General features: G+C 44.1%; 2 protein-coding genes across 4 annotated transcripts in view; one reads left to right on the top strand and one right to left on the bottom strand.

The window, feature by feature from the left end:
- SHLD1 (shieldin complex subunit 1) overlaps window positions 1-26083 on the bottom strand; it is a 113426-nt gene that overhangs the window by 34389 nt on the left and 52954 nt on the right. The gene's annotated exons all lie outside the window — the stretch shown is intronic.
- LOC112633795 (60S ribosomal protein L36a) lies at window positions 10463-10981 on the top strand. The gene has a single exon (XM_025400741.1). The coding sequence runs from the start codon at window positions 10540-10542 to the stop codon at window positions 10858-10860; it is 321 nt and encodes a 106-aa protein (XP_025256526.1). The 5' UTR covers window positions 10463-10539; the 3' UTR covers window positions 10861-10981.

Below are 26083 nucleotides of genomic sequence, written 5' to 3'. Positions count from 1 at the left end.
TAGGTTGCCTTTTTTTTTTTTTTTTTTTTTTGAGACGGAGTTTTGCTCTTGTTACCCAGGCTGGAGTGCAGAGGCACGATCTCGGCTCACTGCAACCTCCGCCTCCCGGGTTCAAGCAATTCTCCTGCCTCAGCCTCCCAAGTAGCTGGGATTACAGGCATGCGCCACCATGCCCGGCTAATTTTGTATTTTTAGTAGAGATGGGGTTGGTCATATTGGTCCATGTTGGTCAGGCTGGTCTAGAACTCCCAACCTTAGGTGATCTGCCCGCCTTGGCCTCCCAAAGTGCTGGGATTACAGGCGTGAGCCACCGCGCCTGGCCACATTGCTTTGTCTTCTATATTTTATATAGATGGAATCATGCAGTATGTACTCTTTGCTATCTGGTTTCTTTCACTCAACCTTATATGCATACAGTGGCAGTCTGTTCATTTTCAGTGATGAATAATATTCCATGATGTGAACACACCACCATTTATTTATCTGATGTTGGGTATGTATATAGTTTCTAGTTAGGGCCGTTATAATGAGTGTTGCTGTGACTGTTTCAGTGCATGTCTCTCCATGAACATACGGATGCATCTGAGGTACTTACCTGGGAGTAGAACTGCTGGGTTGCAGGGTATATATATGTTCGCCTTTGAAGATACTGCAAATAGGTATAACAGCTTATCCGAGAACTGAGGGCCCAGTTCTGCTTTTGCCTGCTTTTAGTCCTAATGATGGGGTTCTATACCATATCTGCACCAAATCTGATCTTCTATCACCCAGATGGAAAGACCCCCAAACCATTCTATTGCATCTACCTTAAAAATATTATTTTCACAGATATTGTCGATTTTTTTTTTCCTAAAGAAGAGGCTGTTAACCAGGAAGGGTAGAATAAATTATACTGTAGTTCAAGGCAAATTCTATTATAAAGGACAAGCTCCCTAGCAAAACACAACTTATAATTACATTTAACTTCAAAATAAATCAAATTATTCATACAAACCCAAGCACTCACTGGTAAATTAATGAAAAACATGACAGTATTGAGCTTTTAATTGCTTTTATACAAACCCCCAAACTTAAATTTAGGTTATTAAGGCCGAAAAGAGGCAATTAATTTGCAACAAATGCATCTGTAAAAACCTGTTACGACATGGCTACAGAGTATATCTTCTCCAAGTTTATAAAGACCATCTGCCCAATTTTTTGCAGGTTTTCCTTTAGATAATCCTATTTAGACAGTCCCTCCAAACTAATTGCTTTTTTGCTTTTTGAGGGGAGAGGGAGATTAGTATCTTTTTCCAATATCTCCAGTATATAAGCTTCGTAAGAGCTCTGTTATCTCAAATTCTGAGTTTAATTTCCTTTCCAGAACATATTTGTCAGAATATTAAACCTCAAATAAAAAGATTAGTGAGCAGTAGGTAGGGCTTAAATAAATTAAGGCTTGTAGGCTATGTTGCTACTTTCTGTTTCCAAAAGATAATCTTTTTCATGCTATTAAACATCATTTGTGACCTTTAAAAATAACTCCCTGAACTCATTAATTAATAATAAAATCTGGCCGGGCATGATGGCTCACCCCTGTAATCCCAGCACTTTGGGAGGCCAAGGCGGGCAGATAGATTGAGCACAGGAGTTGAGACCAGCCTGGGCAACATAGTGAGTCCCTGTCTCTACAAAAATAATTCAAAAAATGAGCCAGGCATGGTGGTGCATGCCTGTAGTCCCGGCGACTCGGGAGGCTGAGGTGGGAGAATCACCTGAGCCTGGGGATGTTGAGGCTGCAGTGAGCCAACGTTGCACCGCTGCACTCCAGTCAGGGTAACAAAGCGAGACCCTGTCTCAAAATAATAATAATAATGATAATAGAATCTGGCTAGACTATCACATTAGTGAAATGATATAAAATGACATAAAATCATGCCAATTTTCAATTTTAAGACCTGATAATGCCTATTACACATTTTCAAAATTACTAAATCGATTTGAAATGGTACAAACTACAATCAAATATATTTTACTTGGCACCATCAATTTAAGAAACTGCAGATCAGCACAATAAGGACAGTGAAATGAGAAGCAAAATAATTGCAGAAAAAGAATAATTCCTCCAATATTACTATATTCCCTATGGTGACAGAAGGAAAAGGAAATTTGTTCTTCTTGGTACAAGACCTACTTCCACATAAGTGGAAAGGGTGGCTGCTCTAATGATGGGGGAATGGGGTCCTCAAGAAATGACTCCTCCCAGCAGTAGGAAATTGTTTGAGGGGCATGGAAAGGAACGTCATAGGCCCTTCCATGGCACCTAGAGTCCCCACTCTACAGGCCTCTAAGGTTACGATACGTTATAACGTTTTATGACCAACATATTTATTCATTCAACAAACAGCTATGAACGACCTATTATGTACTATACACTGTTCTAAGTTCTGGAGACTCTGTGATGACTAACACAGATATGGCCCCTGCCCTTATGGAGTTAAAGATCTAGAAGAGGAGGTAGAACCCAGGATAAATAATTATAGAGATAAATTCTAGTAAGTGACACAAAGGGTGTCCCCAGAGGAGACAACAGTGACTAAATCTAGATGTATGTTGGGGGGAGGCATGTCAGGGAGTGACTTGGTTACACCACCTTTAACCAAGTAAATGATATTCATCGTATCCTTGCATCAGTCATTTCAATGCAACTAATTTTTTCAGCACTTGTTTTTATTTCAGCTACTTGGAGGTACCACAAAGGAATGCAGAGATGACCATGGTGTAGTTTCTGCCCACAAAGAGTGAATGCTCTGGTCTATAGAGGAAGCAGTCCACAAATAACCGGCAAGACCACGGCATGAAGTGCGCCCTAGTGAAGTATGCATTGTAATGAAGTACGCGTCGAATCAGCCATAAGGGAAGCTAACTGGAGGCAAGGAAAATCTGCAGAGAGCAAGGGGATTCGGGCTGGATCCTAGGACTCTGTAGCATTTCTCCAGGCCTAGGAGGGAAGGGCACTCCTGGGAAAGGGAAGAGGCGTGAAAAGTCGAAAAGAAGTGCAAAGGTCATTGTGTATTTGGTGAGCAGGCTGCAGACTGGCAGAATGGCAGGGGAGGAGGGTGTGGGGACAGAGATGGGGGGCCTGCGGGTGAAGGCAGGTGGGCCAGACTGCAGGCGGCCATGACTCCAGGCTGAGTGGCGGCTGCAGACCAGGGGTGCCATAGGGAACTGTGCAGCGCTCTTCCACTTGACCTCCGGTCTACATCCGCTCTCCCGGTCTCCACCCTGCTCTGCCCTTGGGAGGCGGACTACGTGGACTACGCTGATGGCTGCCCTTTCCCTCTGGCTTCAGGTTGGGAGCCAAGAGGAAGCCTGGCAGGAGGTGGAAGGAGGGAGGAAGGCAAGGTTGGACTATTTACGTCCCTGGCTCCCTTCCTGGGCTGGCGGCATCCCTCCAGCAGGCCCACAGTTCCCGTCAGGCAGCCCCTCCACACAGCTGCTGCCAGCACACACTCTCATGGTGGCGGGCTCCAGGCTCTGTGCTTTCCCTGTGGGTGCCCACACCCGCTCACGCCTTCGTACAGAAGCTCTTCATTAAGCTGTCTTCGCTTTACCTGGTTGGACTGTTCTATCTCTTCTCTACCAGGACTTGAGCTGATACAGTCAGGCAGCAAGGAAATGGGGTGGGAGTGGGGACTACTGAAGGCATTAGGGGCAAATGCAGAGAGGGAGGGTGTGGGAGAAGGAGGGGACTGGGGGATGGTAGGTGGTGATGTGGTGAAGCCGGGGATATGAGGGAGGGGCGATGACGGACTAGACACAGACCACAGCACTTATGTGAAACCTACGTGTGTCAGGCACTCTTCCCCAGGCTTTCACAGAACTCATTTAACCCATACAGATTCTGTATGAGACATCCTATTTAACAGATGAGAAAACTGAGGCACAGAGAGGCCAAGTGACTTGGTCAACATCCCAAACTAGTAAGTGATGAAGCTCAGATTGAAACCGAGGCGAGTCCGGTACCAGAGTCATATTCTCAACTACTGCACTGAACTGACTACTCTGATTGAGGTCAAGAAGGAGGAGGACTTCAGAGCTGGGGATGTTGGGGGCGACAAGGGACTGTGATGGCAACTCCCAGGAAAGCCATCTGTGTGGACCGTCAAAAGAAAGCCACCTGGAGAAGATCTTGCTATCCTATACAAACTGCCCCAAGGACAATGCATAATCTTTTTCTTTTTTTTGACAGTGCGTAATTTTGTACAGGTATCAGAAGGCAGTAATCCTCAACAATTTGGATCCTTGTGTTCAAATACATTACAATTAGCTCTGCTATAATAACTATGTTCCTAAGAACCTCACATTTATTTAACAAATCATATAAATAGCTATTTCAATATGGGAAAAGGAGGGCTGTGGTTACAGAGTTGATAAAACTAGATAATTTTTTCCTACAGGAGCTTCAACAACAAACAACTTAATTATATTTGTTACCATCTGCAAATAATAACCGGCTTGATCAGACCAACAAAAGAGAACTAAAAGCAAAACCTGAACAGCACAGAAAAACAACCTGCAGTCACATTCACACCCACTGATGGTAGAGAACAGTGCTTGAGGCCAGCTGGCCTCCCACCACTCATACAGTCCTCAGTGTGGCCCTGCACCCATGCGCAGCCCTTCCTTCCTGTGGGCCCAGGGACTCTCTGATGGCACGCACATCCCCACCCTGAGTGGTCCAGAAAATCCAAGCCCCACTCCTCATGTAGTCAGTTGCATAATACTCAGTTCTGAGAATGAAAACTTACACTGTCAGGAAAATATTGATCCATATCGGTTAAGGTCTCTTGCAGCAGATAAGATCATAAAGACAACCATGCTCTGGAAAATAAGGAGTGGTTTATACATGTAACCACAGCACAGCACACCCTGTTACTCTTTTCTTTTAGAGACAGGGTCTTGTTCTGTCACCCAGGCAGGAGCGCAATGGCACAGTCATAGCTCACTACAGCCTTGATCTTCTGGGCTTAAGCCCAGCCTCCCGCCTTGGCCTCCCAAAGCATTGGGTTTACAGGCATGAGCCACCGTGCCGGCCTTGTTATTTTAAGTAGGATATCACCATCTTAACTCAGGTTGTCTTACAGCCACATGCCAGCATGCCTATTAATGTCAGAAACTTCCACAGCAATTGCTTTCCTCTCTTTATGGAAAAAGACAGGAAGGGAAAATGCTCCCTAGTCAGACCTATGTATTTTTCATTTGCACTGAAGGCTGTTAAATGTGCTAGCTTAACCAAGACTGTAATGAGGACTCCATTAACCAGCTCTTAGAAACGTGGTCAGCTAGGAGCCTGCAGCTACCCAGTGGGCGTTCAATAACAGCTACCTACTGTATTGACTGGCCTCGACCTGATTCTGCTGTTTCTAAATAACCTCATGCTGGGTCCCACATATGTAAAGACAGGATGAGACAGAATGGTCCATTTCTGCAGCTGTTCACTCCACGGCAAAGGCAGGTTGCCGCGATTATATGTATGCTCATTTTTTATGTGCAAGAGGCAGTCGGCCGACGACACTTGTTAATCAATGACGTTCCATACCTTCAAAGTCATAGGAGCCAACAAAGGCTGACGCTATTTTGAATTATTGATTCTTTCAGGTTCCAACTGCTAATAAAGGAGTACACCTTCTCTTTGGGGTATAACAGGAGGGATTCAGTAAAGTAGTTTGGAAAGGACATGGTTTAGCTAAGCTATCCTGTGGTTTTGAAAAGGAAGCTTCTAGTGACCATAGCAGTCAAAGTACGTACAGAAGTCACAAGAATTCATCCACAACTTTAGATCTGAAAAACAATCTAAATGTTAGGATTTGGAAAAAGCAGTATGAATTTTAGGACCTTTGAATAAAACTGGGAAGACACAAACTTCAATCCACGTTGTAGAAAATTGGTTATTTTATCATAAAATTGTTCCTTGGGTACATTTTTTTCCCTTAAAAATGCAACCTTCATCACCTAAAGTTGAGGTTGGGAACCAGCTTTGTCTCAAAAAACAAACAAACAAACAAACAAACAAACAACAACAAAAAAAAACATAGCTCTTCAATGATCATAGAAGAGAAATAATAGTTAATTATTCATCATTTTGCACAAATTTCCTGAGCAGCTACTGTGTGCCAGGTTTATTCTAGATGCTGGAGATACAGGAGTGAACAAGAGAGATAAGCTACTTGCTCTGTGGAGCTTATATTCCAGTGGTGAAACAGACAATAAACAAATAAATAAGGAATTTAACCACAGGCAGTGATAAATGCCATAATGAAAGATAAAATAGAGGAAGGGGATAGAGAGCGAGATGAATGGAGACCCAGGTTGGATGTGGAGGGCAAGAAGCCTTCTTGGAAGTCACATCTGAGCAGAGATCTGAAAGAAGTGAGGGAACAGGTCATGCTATAGTGGAAGAACATTCCAGACTAAGGGACCAGCAAGTGCAAAAATCCCGGAGGTGGGAGTAAGCTTGTATGTGAGGGCCAGAAGGAAGGCCAGTGTGGCTGGGAAGAGGTGGGAGGAGCGGTCATAGCTAGGCAGGGAGTAGCCAGATCCCGTGGGACCCAGAGAGCTGATGGAGCAGCTTTGATTATGTCCTAAGTGCACTGAAAGATTTTAAGCAGGTGGAAGTGACATTCTGGTGCTGCTGCTGGAAAGGAGACCAAGGAGGGCAAGCATGGGACTGGAGCCCAGGTACAAGGCTACTGCAGGAGTTGCAGAAGACGGTGGCTGGGGTTTGGGTGGAGTGGAGGAGGTGGTGAGACATTACTCTATTTGGAACACATTCTGGAGGTGGCCTATGGGGACAGATGCAGGCGGTGGAGCAAGCTTGCCCATGTAGCCCAGGATGGCTTTGAATGCAGCCCAACACAAATGTGTAAACTTTCTTAGAACATTATGAGATTTTTGGCTGGGCGCGGTGGCTCTTGCCCGTAATCCCAACAGTTTGGGAGGCTGAGTTGGGCAGATCACTTGAGGACAGGAGTTCGAGACCAGCCTGGCCAACATGGTGAAACCCTGTCTCTACTAAAAATACAAAAATTAACTGGGTGTGGTGGTGGGCGCCTGTAATCCCAGCTACTAGGGAGGATGAGGCAGGAGAATCGCTTGAACCCGGGAAGCAGAGGTTGCAGTGAGTCAAGATCTGGCCACTGCACTCCAGCCTGAGTGGCAGAGTGAGACTGTATCTCAAAAAAAAATAATAATAATAATAATAATAATCATCATCATCATCATTGAGATTTTTTTGTGATTTTTTTTTTTTTTTTTTTTTTTTAGCTTACCAGCTGTCATCAGTGTTAGTGTATTCTATGTGTGGCCCAAGACAATTCTTCTTCCAATGTGGCCCATGGAAGCCAAAAGGACTGGACACCTCTGTGGTAGAGCGATGAGAAAGTTGTTTCGATTTCCACAGTAAAATAAGAAGCAGGAAGCCGGGTTATGAGCTCATAGGCTCAGGCTCTATGAGTTTAGAAAAGACAGAAACAACTGGCTCCTTCTAGACCCAGACAACAATGAACCCAGACTGGACGAGTGGGGGCGCTGGAGTCCACCGGCAGCCCAGCTCCCAGCGTGAGGCCTGCCACGCCCATTTTTACAGAGAGTTGGGAGAAACTCTAGTTGGGAGAAACCTAGCACCAGAAGGACGCAAAACAAGGCAAATCTCCCAAGAATCAGGACCAGGCAGAAAAATCTACTTACCTTTTCACAACACTTAAAAAACTAAAAATCCTTAATCCCTTTGCTCTCAATTTACCGAGTAAACGCTTCCTACTCAATGAAAAAAATACTAATGTCCCAAAAGGAAAAATAGGCTAAGCATATTTACAGAGAACTCACAGGTAAAGAAATGTGAATAGCCAATACATATTTTTAAAAAAGTACTGCAGCTGGGCATGGTGGCTCATACGTGTAATCCCAGCACTTTGGGAGGTTGCGGCGGGAGGATCACTTCAGCCTAGAAGTTCGAGACCAGCCTGGACAACATAGTGAGGCCTCGTCTCTACAAAAAATACAAAAACTAGCCAGGTGTGGTTGTGCGTGCCTGTAGTCCCAGCTACTTGGATGGCTGAGAATCACTTGAGCCTGAGAGACAGAGGTTGCAGTGAGCCGAGATCATGCCACTGCACTCCAGCCTGGGCAACACAGTGAGACTCTGTCTCAAAAAAAAAAAAAAAAAAAGTGCAGCATTTCATCCAGAGAGACACAAGGTAGAATGGCGGTTGCCAGGGGCTGGGGAATGGAGAATTAGTATTTAATGGGTACAGAGTTTTAATCTGAGAAGGTGCAAAAGTTCTGGAGATGGATTATGGTGATGGCTACACAGCAACACGAACGTACTTAACACCACTGAACTGTATAGGTAAAATGGTTAATATAGTCAATTTTATGCAATGTATATTTTACCACAGACTTTTTAAATATTGCATTTCATTGGCAAATAAATGCAAATTAAAGCAATGAGGCTGGTCCAAAGATAATGACTTATCTCAACTGATTGTTCATAGCTGCAGATCGAACTCCTTGTTTGACGCTTTCCTCCTTTCTCACTACTGCACTTGATTAGTCTAAAAAAAGTATAAAAGAAAATTTTAAAAATAAAAAAATAAAATGAGATGACACTTTATTCATACTGTATCCTCAATGAGGGCACACAGTGGACATCCATATCTGTGGAATGAGTGCATGTTACTCAGGGTGTGGGAAGATGAGCCCCCGCCCAGCCCGCTGAGTGGAGGCTAAGCCGGTGTCATCTTCCCAGAACCACAAGACTCAAATACTTTGACTCTATAATTTATCTGTCAAGGGTCTATGTTAGGGTGGGTACGGTGGCTCATTCCTGTAATCCCAGCACTTTGGGAGGCTGAGGTGGGCGGATCACCTAAGGTCAGGAGTTTGAGACCAGCCTGGCCAACATGGTGAAACCCTGTCTCTACTAAAAATACAAAAATTAGCCAGGTGTGGTGGCGGGCGCCTGTAATCCCAGCTACTAGGAAGGCTGAGGCAGGAGAATCGCTTGAACCTGGGAGGCAGAGTTTACAGTGAGCTGAGGTCGCGCCATTGCATTCCAGCCTGGGTGACAACAGCAAAACTCCATCTCAAAAAAAAAAAAAAAGAAAAGAAAAAAAGTCTGTACTAGACCAGGCACTATGACTCATGCCTTTGGGAAGCCAAGTCAGGTGGATCACTTGAGGTCAGGAGTTTGAGACCACCATGGCAATACACCAAAATCCGGTCTCTACAAAAAATACAAAAGGGACTGAAGGCAGAGGGGTGGAGGGAAGAGCCTGAGGCCTGAGGTCAGTAAGAAGTGCCTTGAAGAGCCAGCAGAGGAGGATGAGAAAGAGCAGCCAGCGAGGGCAGGAGGAGAAGCTGAGGGAAGGGTCCCAGGAGCCAAGGGAAGAACAGGTGTCCGGGAAGGGAGGGATCAACAGTATAAAACGCTGCTGCTTGGTCAAATACAAAGGACTGGGAAGTGACCACTGGATTTGGAAAGACAAAAGACACCACAGTTCCATAACAATAGCAGTGGTGGAGTATATATGGGGGTGGGGGTGGGGTGGGGGAGGGAAAGCAAAAGCGTGACTGTTGTGGGTTGGAGATAAATCGGGAAGGGAAGAGGTGGAGAGAGCGAGTATAGACAAATAAGACACATCTTTCACCGCCTTCTGCTATAAAAAGGAACAGAGAAACAGGGCAGGATCTAAAGAGGAATCTGGGGTCATGGATTTTTTTTTAAGATGGGAAATATTACATCATATTTGTATGTGGCCAAGAATGAGCCAGTCAAGAGAGAAAGATCAATAATGCAGGAGTGAGGGGTTAACGGTGGGTGTGATGTCCATGACTAGGAGAGAGGAGATGAAGATTAAGTGGAGGGGCTGGCCTTAAGCAGGGCATAAACAATTCACCCACTCTAACAGTCCTCTTGGTGGCTGCTCCCTGCTTCTCAGGTATGATAAGGAACTACACAATTTGTCTCACTGCTGGGACTTAGGGACACACACACACACACACACTCACACACATGCACACACAAAGCAAGACAGCTCTGAGCACTCACTTTATTCGTTTATTTATTTTTAATTAATTATTATTTTTTTTCTTTTGAGATGGAGTCTCACTCTGTCACCCAGGCTGGAGTGTAATGGTGCGATCTTGGTTCACTGCAACCTTGCCTCCCAGGTTCAAGTGATTCTCCTGCCTCAGCCTCCCGAGTAGCTGGCACTACAGGCACCCGCCACCACGCCTGGCTAATTTTTTTGTATTTTTAGTAGAGATGGGGTTTCACCATGTTGGCCGGGCTGGTGTCAAACTCCTGACCTCAGGTGATCTGCCAGCCTTGGGCTCCCCAAGTGCTGAGATTACAGGCATGAGCCACCGTGCCTGGCCCTAAGCACTTACTTTAAATCTCTCAAGAAAATTGAAAGGGTTAGGCGAGAGCTGCGCTACGCGAGGGTGTCGGACGCCGTTTCTCGTTTTCATCATATAGACAACAGCCCTGCTGCAAAGATGGTCAACGTGCCTAAAACCCGAAGAACCTTCTGTAAGAAGTGTGGCAAGCATCAGCCTCACAAAGTGACACAGTATAAGAAGGGCAAGGATTCTTTGTATGCCCAGGGAAAGAGGCGCTATGATCGGAAGCAGAGTGGCTATGGTGGGCAGACAAAGCCAATTTTCCGGAAGAAGGCTAAGACCACAAAGAAGATTGTGCTAAGGCTGGAATGTGTTGAGCCTAACTGCAGATCCAAGAGGATGCTGGCCATTAAGAGATGCAAGCATTTTGAACTGGGAGGAGATAAGAAGAGAAAGGGCCAAGTGATCCAGTTCTAAACTTTGGGATATTTTTCTTCTGATTTTGAAGAGAAAATGTTGAAGCCATAGGAAGATTACCTGAGGGAAAATAAATAGTGATATTCTTACACACACACAAAAAAAAAAAAAAAAAAAANAATGACACTCTTAGGTATTCGCTCCAAACAAATGAAAACAAATGTCCATCATACAAAGACATTTTCATGCAGCTTTATTAGTAATAGCCAAGAAAGGAAAAAAACCAAATGTCTATCAACAGGCAAATAAATTGTGGTATAATGAAAGTGAGCAATACGCAGCAAAATAATAAAAAATTAAAAAAGGAATGAAGTACTGAGACATGCAACATCAATGAGCCTCAAAAATAAGATGCCAGATACAGAAGTATAGATACCGCATATTTCCATTTTTCATGAAACTCTAGAAAAATCTAAGTGATACTGACAGAAAGCGTATCAGTGCTTGCCTGGAGTGAGAGTTTGGAAGGGAAGGAAGCTGGGGGGCTGGTGGGAAAAGACACAAAAATAGATGTGTACCCCCACCCCCCCCCCCCCGCTACACCCTTTTGTTCTGCTCTCTAATCTTTGCACATACCAGAGATTTCGTAAGTTCTGTGAGTACCTGTTTTTCTGCACGTACCAGAGATTTTGTTTTGCACATACCAGAGATTTTGTAAGTTCTGAGGCAAGGTCACAAGACGTGTTTAAGTAAGATAAACTCTTGCTGCCATAAACCTGCTCTCCCGCCTCAAAGGTTGAACCGAAATAGCAGAAACGGCGGGAACCAATCATAGTTAGCCAAATCGCCTTGTTCAAACACTAGCCAATCATATATCTGATTTGTATAATAACTCTATGCCCACTTTTCTTAGACTATATAACACTGCTCGGAGCTCAGTGGGGGAGCTCTCCTGCCTGTCTCGTTTCACGAGCGAGTGAGAGTTCCAGGTTCGAACCTGTAATAAAGATCCTTGCTGCTTAGCTTTGACTCTGGACTCTGGTGGTCTTCTTCGGGGAATAAACGGTCTGGGCATAACAAAATGACAACTGAACCAGTAAATGTTAGTTCACCTGAGTCAACACAAAGAACTTTTAGTTAACGAACTTTGCCTGGCCAATTGCCCATGAGGTAGCCAGCATCCAGGATGGCTGCCCACCTCCTGGCACTCACACCCTTGGGTGGCCCCTTGCATGTGGTCCCAGAGTTGGTCTGTGTGACTGGCGAGCGCAGCAGAGGTGATGGTCCATCATGTCTGAGATCAGATCATGAAACACCTCAGGGCTTCTGTTTGGCTGTCTCCCTCTCCCACGACTCACTGTGGGGAAGTTGACTGCCACAGTTCAAGGACACTCAGCAGCCCTGGGAGACCCCCATGTGGAGAACAACTGAAGACTCCAGCCAAGCGTCCGGCGGCAGTCTTCTCCGAAGCAGCTCTTCCAGTTCCAGGGGAGGTTTCACTTGGTGGCCACCTTATAACAGACCCTGAGCCAGAACTACCCTATTAAGCTCCTCCTGGATTTCTGACCCTCAGAAACTCTGAGACGATCGATGTTTGTTGTCTCAAGCCATTGAGTTTTCCAGAAATTTGTTATTACTCCCAACTGATAACTAAACTCCCTATCCCTCAATATTCAGTATACTATAATGAAGTTTTTTGTTTTGTTTTGAGATAGAGTCATGCTCTGTCACCCAGGCTGGAGTACAGTGGTACGATCTTGGCTCACTGCAACCTCCGCCTCCTGGTTCAAGCGATTCTCCTGCCTCAACCTCATGAGTAATTGGGATTATAGGCACACACCACCCCGCCCGGCTGATTTTTGTGTTTTTAGTAGAGACAGGGTTTCACCATGTTGGCCAGGCTGGTCTCGAACTCCTGACCTCAGGTGATCCGCCCACCTCAGCCTCCCAAAGTGCTGGGATTATAGGTATGAGCCACCACACCCAGCCTTAATAAGTTTTAACAAACTGTATTTTACAGGCTAAAAAAATGTTGGTCACAGACTTCCATGCAATTTTTAAAGCCTGTGTTTAATATATTTATCACTGATGGATCTGTAAAGTTTTATTTTCTCAGTTGATTAAGTGCAGATATTAAAAGATTTTCCATGGGACTAGAAGGTGCCACCCTAACATGCAATACTTAAGCAAACCGTGGATATCAAAGAAGGACGGGGAAGCTCTTTATTTTATGGGACTTTAGGGGAACTGCCTTCCCAGCAGGCTCTTCCTGAGCAGTCTGCTGGAAATTCTTTGTGTAGCTCTAAGACAGTCCAGATCTAGGACAATATGTCAGGTTTTTAGGTAACAGTCTGGTTGGCTTTGTCATCCCTGGTCTCTTTCTTCAGAACACTGTAAATCAAAGGCCCAAGCTAAAGCTTGTACATCAAACCTAGAGATGAAAAGGAGAAAAGATCAAAGGAGACATAAATAAAACTTTTCCCTGTGAGACAGTATGGCAGCGGGCTAAGCCATCATTTAATATCAGTCTGAAATAACATTTTCCCTTCTTTACTTTGTGAACTTTGCCTGGTCTTTCACAACTATCCTTTTTTAAACCTTCTCATGTCAAATAACTCTGAGTTTGCCTGGTGAAAATGTCACTGTGGAAGAATTTCTTTTAACCTGAACCTCTTAGAGGCTGGTTTCTTGGGTGTTCTATCACTGGGTGGTGAACTTCAAGAGGGCAGACACTGCCTTTAATTCACACTTCATCCCCAGGGGCTAGCACAGTGCCTAGCACATAGCAGCTGCTCATTGAATTTTTGCTAAATAAATGCACTGCATTTGCTTTCCGTCTCTGAAGGTCTACCAGTCAATCAAAGAGTATCTGTTGAGTGTTGATTAGTGTAGCATGGTGCTAGGAGCCATCAGGAACATGAAGCTGAATGTGACATATATTTGAAGCACTTAAAAAGACTGGCTGGGCGTGGTGGCTCACGCCTGTAATCCCAGCACTTTGGGAGGCCGAGGTGGGCGGATCACCAGAGGTCAGGAGACAAGCCTGGACGACCAACATGGTGAAACCTTGTCTCTACTAAGAACAGAAAAATCAGCCAGGCATGGTGGCTGTAATCCCAGCTCCTGGGGAGGCTGAGGTGGGAGAATCACTTGAACCCGGGAGGTGGAGGTTGCAGTGAGCTGAGATCGCACCACTGCACGCCAGCCTTCCTGGGCGACAGAGCAATACTCCTTCTCAAAAAAATAAAGAAAGAAAAGAAAAGAAAAAAAGACTGTCAAGTCCTCATTATGTATCCACCAGAACTCAGTAACTTTTTAGGCATCAACACAAAGGTGTGGCTGCCTTAGCAAGTTATATGATGATTTTATTGTTGTTGTTTTTAAGAGACGGGGTCTCACTCTGTCACTCAGGCTAGAGTGCAGTTGCACCATCATGACCCACACTGCAGCCTTGGCTTCCTGGGCTCAAGCGCTCCTCCTGCCTCAACCGCCTGAGTAGCTAGGACTAAAGGTGTACTCCACCATGCCTGATTATTATTTTTTTATTTTTTGTAGAAACAGGGTCTTGCTGTGTTGTCCAGGCTGGTCTTGAACTCCTGGCCTCAAAGGATCCTCCTGCCTCAGCCTCCCAAAGTGTTGGGATTACAGATGTGAACCACCATGACTGGCCTACTTGACATTTTAATATGACAATAGCCAACATGACAATAGTAGATATTGTTCCTACAGTGCATGAAACCAGTAAGCATTCACTGAGTACTTCCTATATGTGATGAAAGTGAAGCAATTACAAAGGCAAACATTACAGTTAATAAGCAAAGTTTGGAATCAGAAATAACAGATAAGGGTAAGAGTGTGGCCACAGCAGATCAATCTGGTTCAACTTTCATGTCACAAAATTGTGAGTTGTTTTTCAGTGGCCATGGACTCACAGGTCTCATAACCTGAGCAAGCCCAGAAGAACCAAGCGTGCAACCATGCTTAATTCCACTAGGGGGAACCTAAGTGCTCAGACTGAGGAGTGGGACTGAATAAAGAAGTGGACATTGGCCAGGTGTGGTGGCTCACACCTGTAATCCTAGCACTTTGGGAGGCCGAGGGGGCAGATCACTTGAGCTCAGGGGTTCAAGACCAGCCTGGCCAACATGGAGAAACCTGTTTCTACTAAAAACACAAAAGTTAGCTGGGTGTAATGGCACACACTTGTAGTCCCAGCTACTTGGGAGGCTGAGACCCGAGAATCGCTTGAACCCAGGAGGCAGACATTGCAGTGAGCTGAGATCACAACACTGCACTCCAGCCTAGACGATGGAGGAAGACTCCATCTCAAAAAAACAAAACAAAACAAAACAAAAAAGAAGTGGACACTGCATGGCAGGATCCAGGATCCAGTCAGATTGAGCCCTGGAGTCACCCCATGGCGGAATCCAGTCAGATCATGACCCCCAACATCATCACCTTATTACAAGATCCAATCAATCACTCATTCCAAGATCAATCCAGTCACTTCATTCACACCTCATTACCCTATGCTTATAAACCCCAACCCAGGCCCCCATCTGGGGAGACAAATTTGAGCATTTCCTCCTATCTCCTTGCAAGGACCAAGAGTTCCTGGATCATACGACCTACCTACCAACCAACCCAGCATGTGATTCCAAGCCTCTTATTTCTTGGCAACTCTGCATTATCTAACCTATAAAATGGGGACAGGATCCCTGCCTTTACTTATTACAGAAAAATGTTAGAAGACAAATCTAAGTAAACAGACTCTGGCAATGGCAAAGTTAACTATACCAAATTTGCCCTTCTACTATAAATGGCTAGAAAACTGGACAAAATGGCCAGGTGCAGTGGCTCATGCCTGTAATCCCAGCACTTTGGGAGGCTGTGACGGGCGGACCACTTGAGGTCAGGTGTTCTAGAGCAGCCTGGCCAACATGGTGAAACCCCATCTCTACTAAAAACACAAAAATGAGCCAGGCATGGTGGCGGGTGCCTGTCATCCCAACTACTTGGGAGGCTGAGGCAGGAGAATCGCTTGAACCTGGGAGGCAGAGGTTGCAGTGAGCTGAGATAGCTCTACTGCACTCCAACAGAGCAAGGTTGTGTCTCAAAAAAAAAAAAAAAAAAGAAAAGAAAACTGGACAAAAAACAACTGCTTTCAGATCCTGGTCACAGTTAGTATAGGACTTTGATCACTGAGAGAAGGGACTCAAGATGTGCCTACAATTGCCCCCAGTGTTCTGCTGGAGGCACTTTCTAGACCACAGTGCAGGGAAGGGGAATCCAAACAGAGCACAGCAATCTCACTGCCTCACAGCAGTTTCCTCAGCAAAGAGACAGAAATCAGAGTTTCAGGTGCCTGGAATTGGTGAAGCAGGGTCCTGGAGATGAGGGAGCTAAACAGAGAAAGAGCTCCAGAAATCAGCATAGGGATTCTTTTGAGTCTTTCACAGTGAACACTAAGTCATAATGCCAGGCACAGCCAGGGGAGCTGTGAGCTGAACAACTTCCAGAACTCACACAGGGCTGGGGGACATGCATGTTCTGACAGCCAGAGTGAGATGACTGTTGAATGCCTGGGATATTCAGTACAGACCCAGAAAAGTTAAACCTTGGTAGCAAGCTAAACTAGCTATAGAGTACAGGCTATTCAAAAAATCTCCCTAGTGAGTTTAGGCTGGATGCAGTGGCTCATGCCTGTAATCCCAACAATTTGGGAGGCCAAGGTGGGAGGATCACTTGAGCCCAGAAGTTTGAGACCAGCCTGGGCAACATAGTGAGACCTCGTCTCTAACATTAAAAAAAAAATATATATATATATATATATATATATAGAGAGAGAGAGAGAGAGAGAGAGAGACAGAGAGAGAGGAAAATATCCCCAGTGAGCTTAAAACAAGTCTTGAAAGGATCAAGTTGATCAGCAAGTAATTTAACTGCCTGCCACAACAAACTTTGATGCTTTTTATAAAAAGGCAGCAAAATACAGATACTGATACAAAACACAGATACAAAAACAAATACTCTACAATGTAATATCCCTAAGTCCAGCATCTCATAATTAGTAGACATGGGAAGAAGCAGGAAAATGTTGTCTATAATCAGGAGAAAAATAGTCAACAGAAACAGATCTTGAAATGATAAAGATGATGGAATTAACGAACAAGGACATGAAAGCAGCTAATGTTATAAATATCCTCAAGGTTTTATTTTTATTTTATTTATTTATTTTTTGACATAGGGTCTCACTTTGTCACCCAGGCTGGAGTGCAGTGGCACAATCTTGGCTCACCGTAGCCTTGATCGCCTGGGCTCCAGTGATCCTCTTGCCTCAGCCCCCAAAATAGCTGGGGCTATAGGCATGCACCACCACGCCCAGCTATTTATTGGTATTTTTTGTAGAGACAGGGTTGCCATGTTGCCCAGGCTGGTCTCGAACCCCTGAGCTCAAGTGAACCACCCACCTTGGCCTCTGAAAGTGCTGAGATTACAGGTGTGAGCCACTGCGCCCAGCCTATCCTCAGGGTTTTAAAGGAAAACATAAATATAATGTATGTCAAATAGGAATATCTGTGATAGTTTTTAAACTGGTCCTTTTATACTATCAGGCATTTTAATCATAATATTAGTTCTTGAGTAAAATGCAGTATCACAGAAAAAATATGAACTGGAACCAAATCAGGAGAACAACTTCCAGTTCTCGTTCTGCCACTATTTTGCTATAGTCCTCAGATTTTCACTTGCATTTTCTGAAGTTCAGTTTTCTCATCTGTGAAATGTAGATATTGACCTCAACAATTTTCCTCTTTTAAGACTCACACTGCCCCTTGTTTACCCTCAGATAGTGAATCTCTCGTGCACCAGAATTTATTCATTCAGCCTTTCAGTAGAAAGCAACCTTTTATTTTTCAAATTATTGTTGGCAAACCCTGAATATGCACAGTAGAACTTTACTATTTCTGAAGGGCAGTCTTCAGTGACTTTTGATTCTCTCTGTCCTGGCAATCTTTACTTAAAATAATAAAAAAAAAACTGTCATTCAAGGAAAATGTGTCTTTTTGGAACTACATTTACAATAAAATCACAAAATAATTTTTTAAAAATATAGAGTTGAAATTCTAAAATAATATTTATATTTGCAGTTAATTTTATGACCAACAATTCATGGGCTGTGTATTCTACCAGTTTATGCCATTTCTTTTTTTTTTTTTTTCATTTTTTGAGGCAGAGTCTCACCCTGTCACCCAGACTGGAGTGCAGTGGTACGATCTCAGCTCACTGCAACCTCGGCCTCCCAGGTTCAAGTGATTCTCATGCCTCAGCCTCCAGAGTAGCTGGAATTACAGGCACACACCACCACACCCGGAAAATGTTTGTATTTTCTGTAGAGACAGGATTTTGCCACGTTGGACAGGCTGCTCTCAAACTCCTGGCCTCAAGCAATCGGCCCATCATGGCTTCCCAAAGTGCTGGGATTACAGGCATGAGCCACTACACCCAAACCTCATTTCTTTTATATAAAAACAAATTCCTAAGTATGAGAATTCCTAAGACAAGGGGCTATAGGATCCAATAAAGTGGGATAATACTGAGAAGAGACTTTCAGTGGTTGTGGGGTACCTTATGAAGATAGATCATGGGTTAGCAAACTTTTTCTGTACAGGGCCAGACAGTAAATACTTTAGACTTTGTGGACCTTCAATGCCCAGTTGCATCTTCTTCTTTTTAAAAATAATCATTTTAAAATGTGAAAGCCATTATTAACTTGCAGGCTGTACAAAAACCGGCATAGGGTCAGAATTGGTCCACAAGCCAGAGGCTGCTGACTCCTGCTCTATGGTCTTATTTACACATCATTGGCCTCCACCTCACACTTCACTGAATTAGAATCTGTATTTGAATAGGATCCCTGGGTGGTTAATAGTCACATTACATTTTGAGAAGCACTGCTCTAAGGCAGTGGTTTTTCAGCATGGCTGCATATTAGAAGCACTTGAGCTTTTACAAAATCCTGATTCCCAGGCTGCCCTCTATACCAATTAAATCAGAGCTTCTGAAGATGAGTCCTGGGCATCAAGATCATTAAAGCTCGCAGGTGATGCCGATGTGCAGCCAAGGTTGAGCACAGTGGTTCAAGGGGCTCATTTAATGCAGTCCAACAAGCTCATCTGCTAAGGAGAGAAAGCAGCCCAATTCCCCACCAGGGCCGCTCTCTCTCAGGCATGAATGGCTCCTGGAACCACAGAAACCCCCAAGGAACATAAGTGATGAAAAAGAACACTGGATCAAATTCTGGATGTTTCCTTCCAATCCTCTGGTGGTGTGTGTCATTAGAAAAAGTAATTCTGGGGCCGGGCGGAGTGGTTCATGACTGTAATCCCAGCAATTTGGGAGGCCAAGGTGGGCAGATCTCTTGAGCCCAGGAGTTCGAGACCAGGCTGGGCAACATGATGAAACCCGTCTCTACAAAAAATACAAAAGATTAGTGGGCGTGGTGGCATGCGCCTGTGGTCCCAGCTACGCAGGAGGCTGAGATGAGAGGATCACTTGAGCCTGGGAGGCAGAGGTTGCAGTGAGCCGAGGAAATTGCACCACTGCACTGCAGCCTGGGTGACAGAGTGAGACCCTATCTCAAAAAAAAAAAAAGAAGAAGAAAAAGAAAAAGTAATTTTAGAAATAAAGAACTTATTTGAAAGGATGTTAGCAATTTTACCTCAAAAGTTAAAATCTAGCTGAAAGTAGACAAGTCATTCATCTTTTTCAACTTTGGAATGATGTTAAAGAATTAATTCAATTCTATAGGGACTGTGCTCAGAAGAATTTTAAATTCTAGAATATTTAACAAAAAATATACAGATATTCCTAAATAAGCCACCACTGAGTGGTCAGTATTTTTCTTTAAGATTCTTGGGTCTTGTAAGACAATTTCACAGATGAAGCTTACTTTTGCCAGTGTGAGTAAATATTTAACACTTTCAAAAATGCTTCCTGGATTGATACCTAGGCAGCCAAAGAGGAAAAGCAGTAATAATAGGTGTTTGAGGGGCTGGGCACGGTGGCTCATGCCTGTAATCCCAGCACTTTGGGAGGCCAAGGTGGGTGGATTGCTTGAGCTCAGGAGTTCAAGACCAGCCCTGGCAACATGGAGAAACCCGTCTCTACAAAAAAGTACAAAATTAGCCGGGCATGGTGGCACATACCAGTAGTCCCAGCTACTCTAGAGGCTGAGGTAGGAGAATCGCTTGAATCAGGGAGGCGGAGGTTTCAGTAAACTGAGATTGTGCCACTACACTCCAGCCTGGGAGACAGTGAGACCCTGTCTCAAAAAAAAAAAAAATGGCCAGGCGCGGTGGCTCAAACCTGTAATCCCAGCACTTTGGGAGGCCGAGATGGGCGGATCACGAGGTCAGGAGATCGAGACCATCCTGGCTAACACGTTGAAACCCCTATCTACTAAAAAAAATACAAAAAACTAGCCAGGCGACGTGGCGGGCGCCTGTAGTCCCAGCTACTCGGGAGGCTGAGGCAGGAGAATGGTGTAAACCCGGGAGGTGGAGCTTGCAGTGAGCTGAGATCTGGCCACTGCACTCCAGCCTGGGCGACAGAGCCAGACTCCGTCTCAAAAAAAAAATAATAATAAAATAAAATAAAAGGAAAAAAAAGAAAAAGAAAAAGGTGTTTGAGAAAAGCAGGCTCATGTCTTGGTTTAAAAGCCCAAACAAGCACTTAATTCAGTTTTTTGTTTGTTTCATTTTCGCTCTGTAAATAGAGGAAATAGTGCCATAAGTATATTACTATTTCTCTTGCTCTTTTCCAATATTTGCATTTTCTCCTCTTCCACAGAAAGGTAATAGAAGAGGCACTTCATCAGATAATTAACTTTACAAGCAAAAGAAAAATGTATTAATTTACTCCTTTAATACCAAAATTCTTCCAGACTCTACACACACATCGCCTTATCAGAGAGGCCTATTCAGGCCACCATATTTTAATTACACCCTTCATCTCTAACACTGCTTTCCCTTCTTCACAGCACCAGCTGATACAGATTTCTTTTAGTGCCTATCTACCCCTTCTGCCCCTTCCAACCATGATCCTAAGAACTAGAATTATTTATTTATTTAGAGACATAGTCTCACTCTGTCACCCAAGCTGGAGTGCAGTGGCACAGTCTCGGCTCACCGCAACCTCCACCTCCCAGGTTCAAACAATTCTCCTGCCTCAGCCTCCTGAGTAGCTAGGACTACGGGCACCCGCCACCATGCCTGGCTAATTATTTTGTATTTTTAGTAGAGACAGGTTTCACCATGTTGGTCAGGCTGGTTTTGAACTCCTTAGCTCAGGTGATTCACCTGCCTCGGCCTCCCAAAATGCTGAGATTATAGACGTGAGCCACAGCACCCAGCCGAAGAACTAGAATTTAAAAAGCTCTTTAAAGACCAGGCATGGTGACTCACGCCTGTAATCCCAGCACTTTGGGAGGCCGAGGCGAGTGGATTACTTGAGCCCAGAAGTTTGAGACCAGCCAGGGCAACATGGTGAAACCCCATCTCTACTAAAAATAGAAAAAAATAGCCAGGCATGGTGGCACACATCTGTGGTCCCAGCTACTCAGGAGGCTGAGGTAGGAGTGTCACCTGAGCCTGGGAAGTTGAGGCTGCAGTAAGCCATGATTGTATCACTGCACTCCAGCCTGGTTGACAGAGTGAGACCCTGTCTCAACAAAAAAATAAAAACAAAAAGCCCCTTAAAGAAAGGTAGAGCCTTTGCCTATTTTGTTCACTGTGTATCCCCAACCCTAGGAACAGGGCCTGCAGCATAGTACACACACAATAAGCATTTTGCTAATGACTGAATAGACAACATTCACAACCTTGCAAAGAAGCTAGTAATCAGGGGTTCAGGTAAACAATCCAACATAATACGGAGGAAACAGAAAAGAACTCTGCATTTGGTGAGGCATAATACCCAGTGAAAGTAATACACGTGGCAAAGCTACTTCTCATTCATGATGATTTATTTTATAAAGCAAAGACATAATTCTACTGAGGTCCTGAGGACTTGTGGCTCTGTCGTCTTACAAGAGGTCACTCGTTCACTTGTTCAAAAATGGCTGGAATTTTTAGAAATGGAAAGAAGGACTCTAAAGTTTCATATATCAAAACCTCTAAGTGTCTGTTATTAATAATAGTTCTTACCATCTTCTGGTTGCCTGTTAAGCACTGAGCACAATAATCAGTGCATTGTATACTAGACACATAAAAGTTTTCCAAGCAGTGGCCTATGGATTCATGCTAGGCCGTGATGAAACTCTTACTAGTTCATGGATATGTGAGAAAAAAACACTAGGGACTACAGACAACTGATCTTTATTTTGGGATTAGGTCCTTCTTTCATTTTGGATGTTAAAATATCCTTTCGTTTATGAAATGATAATAGATTTGTGGAGATAGTGGTAGAGGTTGTTTTTAAGATTTTTGCTTGGCTGGGTCCTCAAAAAAAAAAAAAAGAAGAAGACGAAAAAGAAGTTCCTGGACTAGGACTCACAGATACATATTATCCCACTTACCCTTCATAGCAATCCCACGAACTAAGTATTAGTAATCCCCATTTTACGGATGAGAAAATTAAGGCTTAAGAGAAAGTAACTCACCTTAGGTCATACAGCAGGCAGTAGTGGAGATGAAATTTAGTGCAGGTCTTCAACTTCACTTTTTTTTTTTTTTTTTTGAGACACGGTTTCACCTTGTTGCCACACGGTGGCGCAATCATGGCTCACCGCAGCCTTGACCTCCTGGGCTCAAGTGCTCCTCCCACCTTAGTCTCCCAAATAGCTAGGACCAAAGGTGTGCACCATTGCACTTGTCTAATTTTAAAAATTTTTTTGTAGAGACACAGTCTCACTATGTTCCCCAGGCTGGTCTTGAACTCCTGGGCTCAAGCCATCCTCCGTCCTCAGTCTCCCAAACTGCGGGTTTTACAGGCATGAGCCACCACGCCCAGCCTTAGGTCTCCAGTTTCAAAACACATGTTCTTTTGTCTACCATTCTATTGCCAGAAGAGACCAGTCTGGTCCTAATACACTTAATGCCAGAGATACATTATTTAGAGAACTGGAAGAGAAGGGAATTAAAAAGCTGTCCTTTTTAGCTAAAACTCCTGAGGTTTGTGTCTATTTTGTGAGATTTCACCTTTCTGGGGGCATGTGTTTTCTAATCTGATAAGTAAAGTTTCCACTCTCAGTTGCTGGCTGTGGCTCCCCTATCCTATGACTTGGCAAGATCACAGAAGGAAGGTGCTGTCTCCAAGAATTAAGGGAGTCCTGGAAACATCTGCCCTGGGACTATCACTTATGGAGTCATATGACCAGGGACACCTCTCTGAGCTGTGGTTTCTGGTATGTAATTTGGAGAGAATAAGCCTTTTCCTGCCTGGCTTCAGGATTACTATATGGATCAAATACTTGGCAGCGATCAGCCCTCACTAAATGTCTAATCAAAAGAAGATGTATGAATGAACTAATGCTGTATATTACTGCTGCTGGAAAAGGAAGTGTCACATGTGATATATTATTATTAGGTCATCAGCACTTCTCAGCATTGGATGATCATACAGGATGATCTTAAAGCCAGGACATCTGCAGAGTTAACAAAGGATTATATAACAGAATTATGTCTTTTTTTTTTTGAGACAGAGTCTCGCTCTGGAGTGCAGTGGCATGATACCTGCTCATCGCAACCTCCACCTCCTGGGTTCAAGCCATTCTCCTGCCTCAGCTGCCCAAGTAGGTGGGATTACAGGCATGCATCACCATGCCTGGCTAATCTTTGCATTTTTTATGGAGACATGGTTTCACCACGTTGGTCAGTCTGGTCTCAAACTCTTAATCTCAAGTGATCTGCCGACCTCAGCTTCCCAAAGTGCTGGGATTGTAGGTGTGAGCCACCGTGCCTGGCCTGCAGAAATACATCTATTGGTATGGGAAACAGAAAGAATCAATGGAACACCTGTATGTACCTGCTGTTCATCCTTATCCCACTTAAAAAATATATGTGCAATGGCAGAGTAACGGGATATTTTAAGACTTAGAGAGACTCTCGATAACTTAGGCAAATGCTCTCATTTCACCAAAAGCTAATTAAATGGCTCGGAAGGTCCCATAGCTGATTAGAGGCAATAATGAGATTAGAACACCTATCTCCTAATTGCCACCTAGCCTAATGCTAACATCACTCTACCACAGTATCAGTCCCCTTAGTTACTCGATGTCTAAGGTGGTCTATTCTTGAACAATATAATTTTTTTTTTTTCTTTCCCCGAGACAGAGTCTTGCTTTGTCACCCAGGCTGAAGTGCAGTGGCACAATCTTGGCTCACTGCAACCTCCACCACCCAGGTTCAAGCAATTCTCCTCCCTCAGCCCCCTGAGTAGCTGGGATTACAGGCGCGCACCACCATGCCTGGCTAATTTTTGTATTTTTAGTAGAGATGGGGGTCTCACCATGTTGGCCAGGCTGGTCTCGAACTCCTGAATTCATGATCTGCCCACCTCGGCCTCCCAAAGTGCTGGGATTACAGGCGTGAGCCACCGCTCCTGGCCGAACAATCCAATTTTTGACAAAGGTGCAGTATGTGATAAACTAGATATGCCAGAAAACTGAAATAACAATGAGACCTCAGTATGTGACATCACTGTGTACATTAGGGTTTCATACCCTCAGCACTAGATAATTCTTTGTTGGGTGGGGGAACTATTCTGTGCATTGCAGGATATTTAGAAGCATCCCTGGCCTCTCCCAACTAGATGCCAGTAGCATCCTATGGCTGTAACAACCACCATGTCTCCAAACTCCGCCAAATGTCCCCTGGTGGTGGCAGCATGGGGCAATTGCCGCTGGTTGAGAACCAATGGTGTAGAGGAAATATTTAAGTTGTCTATACAACTGAGGAAGGATGGATGCAGTTGTACAATGTGGGGTAACAGTGGTTAGAAGAAAATTCATCCAGCTGGAGCTGGAGCTGCTGAGCTTTGACTGTATTGGGTTGTTTTTGGTGGCAGACAGTAACCTCCAGAGCAAGCTGGACTGCGGAACTGGGGGCCCACTTCATGGGAGACAGCCGGCGTTTCCTTTCAGGACGCTGCTAATCAGACACTTGGCAGTAGAGGTGTGACACAAGGGGAAATGAGGATTTAACTGTAAGCTCAGAGCAAATACATCTAATTCTAAGAGTCTATTTAGGGAGAGCCATATCTATGAATGCTATCAAAATTCACTCTAAACCACAGTTAGTATTTGTTTCATGGAATTAAAATGAGTTTCTTATTTTTGTGCAAACATGTACGTTAAGATCCTTTCCACTATTTAGTCATACATTCAGTTCTTTGGTGATTTTTAAAAGCTGTCCTTTTCATCACTTAATGAGCATGGTTTTAGAAAGAAAATCCACCCCCAACATTTCTCACCTCCTCTTATGAGAAATTATTCTTTTTTAGTTCTACCTCTGGAAGTACATTCTCATGATGTATGTGCCACAACTCTGTATCTGCCACTATGGCAACTCATAAAAAAATGCCACCCCCTTAAATTCCTTCATGGCATATTAATTTGATGTTCTAAAACAAACATTTTACTGTGAATTAACTCCTAACTGATAATATTAATCCAACTAAACTGGCTTCTATAACACTTTCGCCATCCATAAATGTGTCTCTTGTACAAATAAAGGTGATCTTTTGTTACTTAGCCATTCAATTTCATTAAAAATATTTTCTGCTAAAATCTACTAAATCACTGATATTCAAAATACAATATAGTTACCAAGTTTGACTCCATGAATGAGAATATTCATTCACCAAAGGCATTAGGTAAGCTATGTAAGAGGAGATTCCCCGCAAGATTGTTTATGAGTAAAAACATGGGTCAATCTAAACATCCACCAACAGACATCTCATTAAATAAATTATGATCCAACCGTACAATGGGATATTATGCAGACATTAAAAATATGAGAAAGCTACATGTACCAACACGGCAAACTGCCTTATTATAGCAATGAGTGAAAAACCGGCGGCCGGGCGCGGTGGCTCAAGCCTGTAATCCCAGCACTTTGGGAGGCCGAGACGGGCGGATCACGAGGTCAGGAGATCGAGACCATCCTGGCGAACACGGTGAAACCCCGTCTCTACTAAAAAATACAAAAAAACTAGCCGGGCGCGGTGGCGGGCGCCTGTAGTCCCAGCTACTCGGGAAGGCTGAGGCAGGAGAATGGCGTAAACC

This window comes from Theropithecus gelada, chromosome 10 (genome assembly GCF_003255815.1).
Source record: "Theropithecus gelada isolate Dixy chromosome 10, Tgel_1.0, whole genome shotgun sequence".
Lineage (NCBI taxonomy): Eukaryota > Metazoa > Chordata > Mammalia > Primates > Cercopithecidae > Theropithecus > Theropithecus gelada.
The sequence above is the reverse complement of the archived record's forward strand: the minus strand, read 5'-3'. Positions and strand labels throughout refer to the sequence as shown.